The 15046-nt window shown below is 38.4% G+C and overlaps 2 protein-coding genes across 2 annotated transcripts; one reads left to right on the top strand and one right to left on the bottom strand.

The window, feature by feature from the left end:
• Nucleotides 1-2953: 2953 nt before the first annotated feature.
• Nucleotides 2954-10766, top strand: LOC139963662 (nucleoside hydrolase-like). The gene is made up of 5 exons (XM_071964670.1): nucleotides 2954-3099; nucleotides 4182-4401; nucleotides 5033-5327; nucleotides 6597-6736; nucleotides 8472-10766. The coding sequence occupies exons 2-5, from the start codon at nucleotides 4219-4221 to the stop codon at nucleotides 8808-8810; spliced, it is 957 nt and encodes a 318-aa protein (XP_071820771.1). The 5' UTR covers nucleotides 2954-3099; nucleotides 4182-4218; the 3' UTR covers nucleotides 8811-10766.
• Nucleotides 10314-14739, bottom strand: LOC139963665 (uncharacterized). The gene is made up of 4 exons (XM_071964675.1): nucleotides 14734-14739; nucleotides 13982-14072; nucleotides 13327-13531; nucleotides 10314-12251 (listed from the first exon to the last, which is right to left on the bottom strand). Exons 2-4 carry the CDS (start codon nucleotides 14058-14060, stop codon nucleotides 12011-12013), a joined length of 525 nt encoding a protein of 174 aa, XP_071820776.1. The 5' UTR covers nucleotides 14061-14072; nucleotides 14734-14739; the 3' UTR covers nucleotides 10314-12010.
• Between the last annotated feature and the right edge of the window lie 307 nt (nucleotides 14740-15046).

Below are 15046 nucleotides of genomic sequence, written 5' to 3'. Positions count from 1 at the left end.
TGTCGTCGCCATTTTGTCGGAAAATTACACCAACAGAATACGACAAATGTCAATAGGTATATATGAGAGCGCAATAAAATAGTCAATAATAGCGAATAAGTAAAAAGTATAGTGAAAAGCTGAAAAGGGCGCCAGCAGTCCATTTGAGTCTGTCAGGGGGGGGGGGGGGGCATCCGCCCCTGACTGTATATATGGACGCTCCGCCACTAAGTAAGGGGATGTTGGAGAACTGGCTGAAATGAGGCAAGTCATTGGCCTAAGACGAAGTTGTGTTACGCTTACTGGTACTCACACTCACTGCTTCCACTTTTCACGGGGCGTGAAGACGCGGTTGGGGTGACAATTTGGTCTATAGCCAGGGGAAGGGCCGAGGGTCCCCCAGCAATTACTAAAATTATTACACCTATATAGTATACGTGTGCATCGGACAGATCGACAAGTATGCATTGAAAAATGGGCAGATGCACGTTTCGGAGCCTTGGTAAATATTGGGGGGGCTTATCATGCATTTGCCCCCTCAACTTTTTCATTGGGGGGGCTGAGCCCCCCCAAGCCCCCCCCCCCGGTTCCGCCGCCACTGTTTGAAAGTGCAAGATACATAACACTGCACGTCATGTTTGTCAACCAATCTATCAAACAATTTATCTAGTACACCGTACCATGACCGTACCTTACAGTATGTAACCATATAGTACTTTGTCCCAATTACGAGTTTAAGTGTTTTTAGATCGATAGAAATCTTTCTTCAAGCGCATAGATTTAGTACAACGCAACTGCTGTTTTCGTTACTATATTCCTCTTCCAAATGAGTTGAGTTGTCTCTCTCTCTTTTTTGCTTTTACTGGGTTGGGGTGATGTGGAGATTCATTGTACTATTATGTACCTGTTAACTTAAATAATATGCTGGTATAACACTAAGTAGTTTGTGCCATGGGCGGCGATCATGGGGGGACGGGGGGGGGGACATGTCCCCCAATATTTTAGGTGGGGGATATAGTATCTTATATCCATCCCCCCCCCCAATATTTGATGGCATAGTTTTTTTTTTAGCATATATTTTGTATTTTTTATGATATCGCTAGTAATTTTAAAATAGAAAATGCTTAGATGCAACTTACAAGGCCTGGGAAGTGCCATTTCCAGCGATCTGGGAGCCATTTTCGGCCAAAATTTTCTTTTGCGCGTCGCGCCAACTTATGGTGGCGCTACGCTTAGATAGTTTGCCTACAAGCTTTGCCCCTCCCTTGGCAAATTCCTCGCAAGGCGCTTTCTAACCTTGTCACAATTTGTTACTATATATGACCGAAAGTAGTTTTTACTCCTTTTTTTTCGAAATGAATAGCTAGACGGACCGCATCCGTAATGAAATTTGGTTTGCCGATAAAAAAGGGCTGTAGCAATATATATACATATATATATATATATATATATATATATATATATATATATATATATATATATATATATATATATATATATATATATATAAATATATATAGAGTAGGTTAGCGTCTATCTTGGCGCAGAGTGCTCTATGTCCATTGGACAGAGCGGAATATATGTTGATACTAGATGAGACTAGTGGAACACTAGTAGTTGTAACTCGGAGTTTCACGCTTTATATACATGGGCTGCGATCATGGGGGGGGGGGGGGCGGGTGGGGGACATGTCCTCCCAATATTTTAGGTGGGGATATACGGTAGTATCTTATATCTAATATATTTATCCAAATCATATTTGGCGGTGGCTAAAACTTCATCCAACACATGCTGCATGAGGTAAATGACTCTCCGTGGTCGTTTCTGTGACCTGTGACCGTATAGCATGTTGTCACTCATGATTATTATCATAATCATATCTGTACATCTCTTGTGTATGAGTGTAAGTACGTACAATCATATAGATGATCCACATCGATATATGGGTTCACTGGGTTTCCATTTGGCCTGTTTCCTACAAAATTTCTAACCGCAGGCGCGTAGCCAAGGGGGGAGGGCGAAGGGTGGAAACCGCCCCTCCACCTCGAGCATATTTTTTTGGTATTTTTTGATGATATCGAAGTTTTATAGTAGCCGTTATAAGAGGTTTTAAGATTTGTACACCAATAAATAAACTGTGTCTGAATTTTCGAAAATTCCTTGACCAACATTCTTCATCATACTTCCCTCTACTCGTGCAATTTTGACCGGTCTGTTAGGGGTTGAAAGGGTTTTTCTATATTGGTTGTCCATAGATGAAATATTGTGCAACATTATGGTTATGTTTTGAAGTGAATTATTATTCAAATTCTGAACAAATAATGGGCTTATAACCTTGAAAAATGGGGCTGACGGGTATTGTTACGTAGAATTACCTACAAAAGTAATGATCCACATGAGATGCGATGAGGTCGAACATGTGTGACTGGTGACAATCTTGAAAAAGGTTATGAATGAAAAAAAAAATATTGGGAAAAACTTGGTTCTCAGGCAAAATTGTACATCTGGTTGGTCATTTTCAAGCATGAGAAGTGCCATTTCCGGTGACCTGGGGGGCTATCAAAACCAGAAATTTTCTTGTACAACCAATGGTGGCGCTCCGCTTTGATAGCTTCGCCTGCATCCAAGCAAATGTCCCAACCCCCCCCCCCCCAATATTTGAAACGAATCGCCGCCCCTGGTTTGTGCAATCACTCATCAAGCGAATCCACAGCTTATGTAACAACTTTTTTCTTAATCTTTTTTTTTTTTATAAATATATATTTCGGTTAAACTCAGTATACTGGTTTATATTCATGAGGACTTGTGTGGTATTCCAAAGTTTATAAACCTGGATAATCCGTCGGTAGATAAACCTGGATTATCGGTCGAAATCCAGGTTTATCAATCGAAGATCCAGGTTTATCGAACGATGATCCAGGTTTTTCTATCGATAATTCAAGTTTTTCTTCGTTAATTCAAGTTTAACGGATTTTCGGTTGATATAAAGCTGGATTATCGACCGAAAAACCTGGAATGTCTAATTATTGACATTTTGGCTTGCCATACGAGTGAAAGAGACCCGGTAGTTAGACACGAATGATTTCATCCCAGTTTTCAACAAAAAGAAGAGAAAATACCGTAATAAACTAATCTTTAATTCTTAACATATAGTGAGGCTAGGTCTATAAATATCTTACTTGAAGTTTCCACTTTATAGAGCTATTGGACTTAGGCTACCGCTACGGTCCAACTTGTTTGCATTTCGGATTTAGGCCAAATTGAAGCCCAGCCTAGGCTAGGCCCCTAAAGTTAAATTAGTTTGGCTAGCTAGGCCTAGAGAAACATCTAATCAATATAAGTTAAGCTTGGTTCAAAGCATAGAATTAAGTCACCACCAGGTTGAGGTACTGAATTTGCAAATTTCCCCTGTTCAGAAAGGAACTAGTTTCGTCAGATGCACCAAATGACGCTTGCTTTAAGTCCCCAGCACCACCAGTTGGATCAATCATTTTGTATAGGGTAACCATACTCAACATTAATCAGGATTGTCTCTTTCTTGCAACCAAATTGTCAGGCTGCCAAGCTTAATTGTCCTGATTTTTGACATTTTCGGAAACATGATATAATTGTTTTCAACACACAAAATTGATTCATGGCCGTGTACTAGCCCCACATGCTTGGCACAAAAAGCTGTGTAATATGGTATTGTCGTCTCTACTGTACAGTGAAACAAAACTACTGTAGTCATAAAGCCGTGTCACACGTTTCAACCAAAGAAATATGGTAACCCTAAACTGTCAGTAATTCAAACCCAAGTCTTCACCTGGACAATAAGTAACAATCAGCTAAGCCCAAGATTACTCTTGATCTGAGCAGGATATTCAGAATAAGGGACAAAATTTGGACACTAAGATTAATCCCTGTGTTGTACTGTCAACCCTATAATTCTTTGTTGTTTGTCTGAATTCTTGATCTGGTCTATATCAAACAAGGGAAAAAATTAGTGTTAGATTAATTGTGTCGCAGTTTTTAACTTTTTAAGGCTCAGATTTGTGACCTTCATAAAACACAATGGATCCTTTGTAAGAATGTGCTATACATCTTTGAACTTGTATACTGTAGTGATTGAACAATTCATTACTCATTTAAATTTTCTCTATATCTTACTCGTTTGCAAATGTAACCCACTGTTGCTCTTCTTGCATATTTTTATTTTCTAGCCAGAATTCTTAACTCCATTAACCCTTTGTAGTTGTGATGTCATCCGTCGGCCCGGTGATCGTAGACTGTGATGTTGGTGTAGATGACGCAGTAGCAATTTCCCTTTGTGCTGCTAATGCTGTCGATATTATCGGAATCACCTGCGTCCATGGCAACACCTCTTTGGGCAATGTATTAGCCAACACTGAATGGTTACTGAGAGTTCTTGCCAAGAAAGAGGTATGAATTTAGAAGCAAATAAATTCCATCCTAGCTGCAATGTTCATGTCCATTTAAAAGTTACATCAGTATCGGTAGTTTGGACTCCAAATTCATCAAAATTCTCGGCTAGCCCTCTGAAAGCACTTTTTCTTTTCATTAATGAAAATTTTGGCATAATTTACTGTGCTTATTCTGTGAAAAAGTCACAGATATAATTATATTTATCTAGTTTAATCCTAGCCCTAATTGATTCTGTTTGGTTTTCAAAATGGTCTACGAACTCTTTCTGAGTTGAAACCCATTTACTTGACTTCAAAAGGGCATTTTAAGGCAACCAGTTTGGATTTTTAAATAGTATATCTTTGGTTGGTAGAGATATTTCACCTTAAAACACTCGAAAGATGTTAATTCAATGTTATGTTGCTGCAGTGTTTACTGCACATTGGTATTTCTGCACATGTATGTAAGTTACCCAAAGAGAGGACATCAAATTAAAATTTGACTGCAGCCTGCCAAAATCCGAAAGAAAGCTATTGAAACCTTTACAGTACTTACAGTAGTTACATCCCAGCTACCGTTTTCATCACAATTCAGATCATTTATATGCTTGCGTCTTGGTTGACTCTCGATCCTTTCGCTTGTGCAACAGATTCCGATTTACAAAGGAGCTGATAGGAACCTGGTTGGCGAATCCATGTGTGCTGTTGAATTCCACGGTGAAGGCGGCCTTGGTGGAGTTTCTATACCCAATCAACCAGCAGAAGGTGACATCTGCCGAGAGGAGCATGCCGTGACAGCATTATTGAGGCTTACCAAAGAACGACCCGGGGAAATAACTCTGCTCGCCATCGGACCTCTCACAAACGTGGCCCTCGCGATAAGGTTGGACCCCGGCTTCACAAAGAGGTTGAAGTCGCTCATCATCATGGGTGGAGATATAGCTGGTGAGTCATTCTTTAAGGTGCCACAACATTAGTGGTTGTTAAATAAACCGTCTTTTTCCAATCCAAGAAACTGTAATTTTGCGAGTAAAATAACAGTGTACCGACATCTTTTTGGAACATGTGTTTTAGCCTTGTGCATTTATAAATATATATATATTGACTTTCTACCTCTTCTTTTAAAGCTGTTATTATAACTAGCTTTGTTGTCTATGAAATCTTTTCTCACACTGCAACAGAGCTGTTATTTATAAATTTAGACAAAATAGTTTTGATAAGCTTCATTAAAATAGTTTAATGTATGCACTCCTGTGAGGAATATTTCATGTTAACTTGTATTCAGTATTGTCCCAAGTCTTCAATATGCACACAGATTGTGTATCATTCTGTAAATATGTAATTGAGTCCATTTGTGAAGGTTTGAATACATTTTGAGAGTAAACCTATATAGATTATTAGTTGAAATAATTTGATGAAATAATTTGATGAAATAATTTGATGATAAAAAAAAAAAAAAAAAAAAAAAAAAAAAAAAATAGTTGAAAAAAATTAGTTGAAATAATAATTGTCTCAGTTTCACTTTAAACGATTTGTTGGCAGCAAACTATCTGTTAGCAGGAAGCATGTACTAATAGCAGTAAATTCTTGTCCTAGTGGCAGAAAGAATCATGTGTCCTTTTTTGTTTTGTACATGACCTTCTTTTGAGACGTTTAAGTTTCCTCGCAACAGAAATTCCTGCTGCACCTCCCCCCTTTCTCTTCCCCTCCTATACCCCCTCTTAAACTACTCTTTATGGAAACCCCATATTTGAAAGACCTGTGTAAAAGACAATATTAAGGCCAATATGCCTCGATAATTCTGTGCATAACAATTAGTACTATAAACTCTGGTACGTCTATCAAACATTTAATTAATAATAATAATATAAGAATTTGTTAAGCGCTTTTATCCAGTTAAAAAAAGCTGCTCAGAAGCGCTGCAGGAGCAAAGTACCCAAAACGGACACAACAGTTATCAAACAAATGGATACGCATTCATGAATAAGAACGCCTCGAGTTCTGTCTGGAAAGTTGACACATGCTGGATTGTTTTCAGATGTAAGGGAAGACTGTTCCAGAGCTGTGGAGCTAATCTAGCAAAGCAGCATTCCCCATAGGTGGAAGTGCAAACAGGAGGAATTGTGTTGTAATCAGTTATCAGTAGCATACCAGCGTGTACACACTGACAGGGCGTTTTCAGTATAATTTTGGGTTCTTTTCTTCCTCTTTTAGGGAAAGGAGCAAGTGGTAGTCCCGTCGCAGAATTTAATTTTCACTCGGATCCCGAGGCTGCAGATGTCGTGTTGAGAGAAACAGAATGCCCTGTGACAGTTGTGCCCTTTGAAACTTGCTATGCAACACCACTGCCCCATGTAAGTGTGGTGATTGTGAAAGCACTGTTTAATGCATGTCTGCATAATGCAACATTGTTAACATTTGAAAGCTTGTTGCTTTGTTGTGTCAAATATTTCAAATCCTGGCCATGACAGAATTTCAAATCTTGCAGGAAGGATCAAAGTACTTTGACAAGCTGCAGTATCTGATTAAATATCGTAACAGTGCCATGAGTTGATCACTAGTAGAATTTGTACAATTTAATGTGTAATTATTGAAGGAGAGTACTTTTGAATTTTTTTTTTTGAAGTTTCAATTCAAACTAATAGCTTTCAAGCACATTAACTAGGTGTTTTCATCAAAAACTATTTTCGTTTGGCCAAACTGCAAGAAGTAGGACCATGAACTAGTCAATAACCAAGGGGTGTCTTTATGCAAGTTGATCCTGCTCGTGAGCGCTTTCATGCGATCGTGTCACTCTAATTTCGGAGACCTGTAAGCAGTACAGATTATGAGGATCGGGGCCGGTATGATAGCACCATCTGTAGAAATGCCGGAGAGCTCCATTTTTAGGAAAGGAATAATAACGAGTTTGAAAAGTTAACAAATTCTTCACTAGGTGTTATGACATAGACCCATAAGTCTGATTGAAAGGTATCCGATAAAGCAAACTAACAACCCAACTCAAAATTTAGCTGTAAAGGAAATGTTCTTGTGGTGTAGTTTTATATTTACTGTATCATGTTGTGTGGGTGAGAACTTCATCTTGATAGCATGTTTGGTAGCAGGGATTTTAATTGTTTTTTGTAGAATATATACCATGATATTAGACATTATGGCATTCATATGGCTTCAATAGTTAAACTTAAAACCACATTTTACACATTGGGAAATCTAGCTATAGGTGTTACAACTACCACTTTTCATTCTTTGCTGAAGGGTACAGACATTGATGAGATGATGTGTGAGCATGTGTGTGTCTTTTGATGGCTAGTGTGCATGTGATGCCCAAGCTTGTAAACACGGTAACTCAAAAAAGGTACATCTTTTTTGAAATTCATACTCGGTATGTAGATGCCCCTTAAAGGCATTGAAGACTCGCCCCAAACTGCGTGCCGCACTTGGAAAAAGTTAACTTTCCGTTGCTTGCAAGGGTAGTTTTTTCTTGTCGCTACAAAATGCAGACAGTAATGAAACGTGATACCTTGTTATCTTTTATCTGGACCTGAGATGTCCATCGCTGCCATGTACACTGTGTTGTGGGTATCGACCGTTGCTGCAAGTATTGAATGTACACTAGTGTCTAATTACCGATGGTGGCAAGCTGTGTGTGTATTTTCTGGGATCGATGGTGGTGTCTAACACTTCTGTTACATCTCATTCGAAACTAGGTCAGATTACCAGCATGAGACGTTTCTTTGTGCGCGAGTCTTCACTCCCTTTAAGTCGGTGAGGTGACCCCAATCAAAAGTGGTGTACATACAGTAGGTACTAACAAATTAATTTGAAGGATAAACAAAGGCAAAATAAAACCCCTGTAAACAGGAAATCTCCAAAAGTAAAGCATGATCGATACTTGCAAGTCCACAATAGTGTACAAACCTGATCACTTGTCAGCAATGGTCAGTACTTGCAAATATTGTGTGCAGTGTTACTGTTGCATGTTCCCTTAATATCAAATGTGTCAAGGAGTCACCATAAAACCCATTGACTTTCTGTTATTTTTTTCCCCCACTTTTTCCATTTTCTATATATTCTTCATTTCATTTGCAGGAATTCACCAAGTCTTTGAACTCCACTCCAACGCAAATCTGCCGTTTCTTGAGCGAGATCACCAGCCATTCCCTGTCGAAACAGCGGAAGGACAACATTCAAGGATTTGTGATGTGCGATGCCTTGGCTGCGGCCGTGCTGATCGATGGAGATATCATGAAACATAGCCGAGTCGGACCTGCTTGCATCGAGAGGAGCGGTATTTACAGCAGGGGTCGGATGATAGAGTTGAGAACGACTTGGCATACGAAGAAGTATCCTGGACCGGACATTACAATTTTAGTAAAAGCAGACGTGAACAAGTTTCACAAACTCATGCAGAAGATATTGAGTTTGTAGTCATTCCTTGACTTTCAAGTACTCGAACATCTACTGATTAAAGTGCCTTTTCTGCAATTTCCACCCGGCTCCTTTTTCCAAAGTCTAAACTTTGGAGCTTAAGTCATAAGTTTCTGTGCCTTACAGTTGAAGAATTCACATTATTTTTATTGCTTGCCTTAGGCAGGCAGTAACCTATACAGTCAAGTTGGCGTGTGTATGTGTATGGGTTTATGTGTGTGTATGTGATGCCCTAGCTTGTAAACATGGTATCTCCACAAAACTGTATTGACTCTCATACTTTGCCTGTGGCTCCCCTATGATGAGTACAAGAACCCTATTGTTTTGGGTGGAGGTCATTTGGGGTCAGCAGAGGACAATGTGTGAAAATCTCAAAAAAGCTGTATCTCCAGAACCTGAACTTCAAAGTAGGTCAGGTATGCATGGTGTAATAACCTTATGTAGTTATGTAGTGTAAACTTTTTACACAATTTGGTGTAGGTCAGAGTTCATTTAAGGTCACAAGGGGTCAAAATTTGAAACATTTATAAACATAATATCTCCAGATAGGAAACTTTATTGGCTTTCATATTTTGCATGTGGCTTCCCTATGAGTACATGAACCTTATTGTTTTGGTGGAGTTCAAAGACCATTTGGGTTCATCAAAGGTCATACTCTGTAAAGACTTAAAACAAATAATATTGTCAATACAATATCCCAAGATAGATTATACTGCTCTCCATCTACAGTATTAACCTCAGTCAGGGTTATTAGCTTGCAAACTACGATTGTGCTGCATATTTATTGTGTGTTGAAAGGCAAGTAACCGCTGGGAGGGGTTTCCCTTAAGTTTTGTATTTAACCATATTCAGTACTGTTTCTTTGCTTTCATTTCCAGTTGTGATGTTTGTCTTGATATTGGAGATGGGTCACAACTAGAAAGACTTTATATAAGTTATATAAGTTAGAATAACCATGAACTAGAGCTAGAATTTTCAAGAATGACAACATGAATATATGCTACATAACTGCTATACCAAAATACCCGTCATCAAATCAATTCTGGATCTGTCACTGATATGTACCATAGAATAGGTCTTTGCAAAATAACTTCATGAATATGGATGAGGTTTGGTATCTATAGCAGAATGCTGATAGTGTAGTTCTCGTAAAGTTTTCTGGACGAACATTGCACAGCCATGAGACCAGTGAAGGTCTGCCCGAACGACTGGATGAATAGCAACGAAGGTTCAATTTGCTGCTGGTCGCAGAATTTTATGCACTTACTTAGTTGTATCACATGGAAAGTTTGCATTACATGATTGCATAAATGACCAGCATGTTAGAACTTGTCGTGGTATTCTCCAAAGGGCTGTCATCGGCCTCGTACCAAAATGTGATGAAAAGTCAAATAACGGTCGGCATTACTTTTCACTACTTCACTTGTCTTCTTAACCTGTGGTACTGTTAGTCGTAACGTTAAATGACACAGATAATTCAGAGATCACGAAAGACCAGGAAAATGTTTTTGAAAGCACTGTAGCAAACAATTGGCAAGAATATCACTGATGCTCTTAAATTTTAATTAAGGAATTATTGTTAAGCTACCACTAGTTTATATAGTTGTGTAAAAGTAAGATGGTCTGACGTCTCGATCCTAGCAGGATCTTCTTCAGAGGCTGAATCACTGAGGCTGAGTTGATATAGTTGTGAGTTACTCTGTGCCACATTCTCCTCGCTCATGTAATGATGACGTTGTAGCCAGTGGTGGGTACAGCAGCTTTATGGCGATATTAAAAGGTTATTTAAAGTATCTGAAACTTAATACTGAATAAGATAGCTTTAGTAGGTGAACTGCATCACGTTGCAAGAACGTGTTATGGTGCCGGGTCATGCTTCTTACACTGCAAACATTTAACCTTCTCATGATAATGCATCTTATTATATTATAAAATTGATAAGATATACATACACAATTTGTATTATGTTTTGTTTTATTTTGCATTACGATGAGTTTTTGATATAATTACCTTTATGGAAAATGAAGCTAATAATTTGATATGAAAGTTACATGCCTTTATATTTAAATCTCAGGAATAATTGTATAATAGTTGATATTAAGATTTGAAATTTAAATGTTCCCCATCACACTTTTTACCCCCCTCGTCACCCATCCCGCCCACTCCCCTTATCTCTGTAGACAACTGCTACTTCATTTAGAAATTCACATCTTGATTGGAAGCTTCTATGATGGTGTATGCAAGACATATAACCAGTTGCCCAAGCAGGACTTTGTCGCATGGACATCTTATTGAAGCAGAGAGCAAAAAGTTGGTAATCACCTCAATGATCCCTGTGATCCCCTTAATAATCCACTAAGTACTTGTCTCTCATAAATTGCTCTCTTGTCTTACATATAAAATACAATGCTCTCGCTCTATGCAAATACTTCCAATCTTAATGCGGCAGGGAGGGGTCCAGGGTTTTATAAAGTAAGTGATGCGCCCCCCCCCCGGGGTTTGTTGAAGCTAATGTAGCATCGAGCTCCCTCGTAAGACAAAGTGAAGAGGAAAAGGAATTACAAAGATCACAGACGATACTCTACCGAACAACTTATTTACACGACCAAAAAAAAAACGTTTACAGCTGTAGCTGAGAATTCCTCGTACATTCTTAATTGATGTAGGTTTTCTGCAAGCATCCTCCCACCAGGTCTAAACCCAAGGTTAATGTACTTAAAACTTTAGAAGTTTTGTGTGAGGATAAAAAAGAGGGTGTACATCCACCTCACACACAAATAGATAAACCTGGATCTGTGCCTGAGCCTGAGGGAGACAAAAACTCTTCTCACCTCTTTTAAAACAAAAGTGGCTATATTTGGAATATTTACATTCTTATCAGCAGCATCTATAATGCTTTGTCCCTTCAATAGCTCAGTCAGTACACAATAATTCACAGAGGTCATGTAATGATATAAACATATTCACATTCTGATTATAAGGCACGTGCACACACAGCTTGTTTATTCACCAAGAGATTGAGCATAAAATGCTATTAGTTCTTCAAACCTTCATACGTCACTGACTATATAAACTATAATATGATAAGGGATAATCTACCCCAAATGGTAATAGTCTGCTAGAAAATATATCTTCTTAATAAGCTTCCTCTTCTACCATACTCCATGGCGTCCAAGAGACCGGACTTGATTGATTAATTTCTACGATATCTTGTCTCCCTCTGCTTCAGCGTCCTGCATATTCAAATTCGAGCCAAAATGCCGATACCCTGTTCTTTCATTTGGTTTCTGAAGAGTACCGAATAAGAAATATCCGATGGTAGACCCCATGACGACAGCAATCAATATGTTTGCATTGTAGGTCATGACGGCTAACATCAAGAGATATCCCAGGAAAATTCGAGGCATATGTAGAAGACACCTGGCTACATGGATCTTGAACCTGGAGATACGGAGAGAAAACAATTATCAATTTAAATTACTTTTTGGTTCCTTGGCACTGGGAAGCATCGGAACCTATACGGTCAGGTTTGCATGTGTGTGTGTGTACGTCTGTGACACTTGCTTGGGTCTGTGATAACTCAACAATGGAGTGATGGATATTTGTCATACTTGCTGTGTAGAATATTATAGTAAGAAAGTGTGCCCTTTTGGCACACCTTATGAATATTTATGAGGTTATGGAGTGAAACGTAAAAAATCTATACATTGCAATAACTCTTCAAAAGTTTATGATGCCCAATGGCTTGGGAGGGGCCAAAATTTTAAATTGCAATAACTCCACAACCTTGGACCGGATTGAATCCAGACTTGTAATACAGTTGTTGGTTAATAGCTGATACAGGTGGGCATGAATATTATGATATTGGGTGATGACATACAACACTTTAATATTCCACTAAGCAAGGAACCATTGTGTCGTTGGGCTTTTGTTATTATACTTTAAAAGGGTTTTGCTCAAGCAAAAGAAAGTTGCATTGCTTGATGGTATGAATGTCTCAATCAAAAGAATGCGGCTCAGTAGACTGATATAATATCACAAAATATTAAATTATTTAATCTTCAAATTTGGAAGAGTAATATCCCAGTTTAGTTGTAAGGATCTTAAAGGACTGAAAAAGCTACAAATGTGAAAAGCGGGAACGTGTCAAGGAAATTGCATCAATTTGAGGTTTGCTATGTGGTCAGGCTCTGGAGATTTAACCATGATATATCAGAGAACAAGCTATCTCCAAAATCATCCCACCAAAGTCTCCTATCGGAAAACCTCAACAAGTGGAACAAAATCAATGGCTTGCACTTCAGTCAGTATTTGAAGTCTCAATGCATTACTGGACAACACCCTCAGAGAGGAACCCCTTTGATGTGGGTTAATTTATATGTACAAATAGCAAAGGGTTTAAAAGAGGCAGGAATCAACTAGTCAGAGCAACTAATTCTAGCCGTGAATGCAATGAAGGAATTAATATTTCTGTAGAGGAACAAATGGGAAGAATAATGCCTTAATAGTGACTAACCGTCTCTGCGTGATTTTTGACAAGCTGCTTGGAATTCTGAGGGGTTGTAAAAGTCTAGATCTGCTGTTTACATATTCCCCTTGTTGTCTCCATGTCCAGTTCAAAGGATTGGAGACGTAGTATCTATTTAATATCAGTTCCAGGTGTGAGATGGCTTCTAACGCAATAGCCAAGAAAATGAAGAACAGGAATGTGAAGATAAAATCTGAAACAAGACAAAAAAGAAAACAGACAGTTCTTACAAATTGTAGCAACCAAACCTTTAATGGAACTGATTTCTAATACCACATCCATAAACCAAATCTATTCCCCAAAACACGAATCAACGAGGACTGACATTTGAACCATGTATCACCAGCTCACACTAGCATCAATATAAGCTCTCCTTTCGATTGCTTCACATCAGTCTTCATAAAAACAAGAATCCAACACACATTTTAATATTGTAGAATATTAGAAAAGGACTTTCAAGCATACAAGAACATTCTAACATGTTTCAATTTCCTGCCCTGCCCTCCCCAACACCCCACCCCACACAACTTGCTTTGATCGAGGGATTATTTTATGTGTAAAATTCACTGCAACATGCAGGTACGTGAGGTAGCCCTTTTGCAGTTGTCTCACTTAATGAATTGGTTCAGTTAAAAAATCTTACTATTCCAGCCATTAGTATTCCAGTTAGCAAAGAGAAGGTTATTTATTCTTGTTCCAAAATGAAAGGAACTGCCCTCCATGATGTCAGCAATCTGCAAATCAAACAGAAATTAGATTGTGTTGTATCTTTCCATCCGACAACCGGTAAAATAACGTAGTATTACGTACCCCTTTATCCATAGGCAGTAATTTAACCATGCAGAGTGCAAGAAAGCTAGGACACAGGTTTCACTATTGAAGCGTACAATATATACATGGTCATGCAGTATTCATAAATGACATATTGTTGGATTGTATACGGCTTCAAAAGTTAAGGATCGAAAAATCTGCAGAGTCAAAACCAACAACTGTACTCCATAGCCTACAATATAGTGAATCAACTCTTTATAAAGTTGATAGCTCTCAACAAACAGATTTTACTGTGAGAGGTGCAAGGATGGGTTTGAAGTTGGGGATATACATGTCACTTTCCACACATGCTTCATCTTTGTCCAGCTCCCTGAGAACATGCAGGGAAAAATTTATTAAACCTCCAGCTACTGTAGACCAATTGCAATGACATTCTGCTAATTAGAATACATCCTCTAGTGGTAATTAACCTCAAGACTGAAAGAACCAAACACCATGGGAGTGTGTGCTTTACTGCCTATCTACTTATAACCCCTTTCCATATTTACAATTTCTAGACCGGGAATATTGTGACTACACATCCCTGGATGTAAGCTTTATTTATTACTAAGTATCTGTATGTATTTGTATACATAGGCTTATACAGATTAGTAACCATTACTTAGTTACATAGACTAGAGTTAATTAAGTTATCTTAAGGATTACGACTTACTTGTATACATAGATTCCTGGAAACACAGAATGTTCAATACCCAACACTACAGATTACTGTACACTGGTTTGCAGTAAACTCACTGTAGCCTTGTTCACGTTCAATACCAGTTACGTTGCATTACCAGAACTTCCGAAGTCACGGGGTACGGAAGTTCATAGAAAATACATGAATCAAGGTCGATCAATCAAGCTATCGCCATAGTCTTTTCACGATTTACAATGC

Source organism: Apostichopus japonicus, chromosome 22 (assembly GCF_037975245.1).
Source record: "Apostichopus japonicus isolate 1M-3 chromosome 22, ASM3797524v1, whole genome shotgun sequence".
Taxonomy (NCBI): Eukaryota; Metazoa; Echinodermata; class Holothuroidea; order Aspidochirotida; family Stichopodidae; genus Apostichopus; species Apostichopus japonicus.
The sequence above is the reverse complement of the archived record's forward strand: the minus strand, read 5'-3'. Positions and strand labels throughout refer to the sequence as shown.

What these genes read in the sequence shown, in the direction of transcription:
- LOC139963662 (XM_071964670.1), top strand. Translation starts at nt 4,219, where the DNA reads ATGTCATCCGTCGGCCCGGTGATCGTAGACTGTGATGTTGGTGTAGAT. An exon ending in GAGTTCTTGCCAAGAAAGAG is followed by an intron (nt 4,402 to 5,032) that starts GTATGAATTTAG and finishes CTTGTGCAACAG; the next exon opens with ATTCCGATTTACAAAGGAGC. An exon ending in CATGGGTGGAGATATAGCTG is followed by an intron (nt 5,328 to 6,596) that starts GTGAGTCATTCT and finishes TTCCTCTTTTAG; the next exon opens with GGAAAGGAGCAAGTGGTAGT.
- LOC139963665 (XM_071964675.1), bottom strand. Translation starts at nt 14,060, where the DNA reads ATGGAGGGCAGTTCCTTTCATTTTGGAACAAGAATAAATAACCTTCTC. An exon ending in GAATACTAATGGCTGGAATA is followed by an intron (nt 13,532 to 13,981) that starts GTAAGATTTTTT and finishes GTCTTGTTTCAG; the next exon opens with ATTTTATCTTCACATTCCTG. An exon ending in TCAAAAATCACGCAGAGACG is followed by an intron (nt 12,252 to 13,326) that starts GTTAGTCACTAT and finishes CCGTATCTCCAG; the next exon opens with GTTCAAGATCCATGTAGCCA.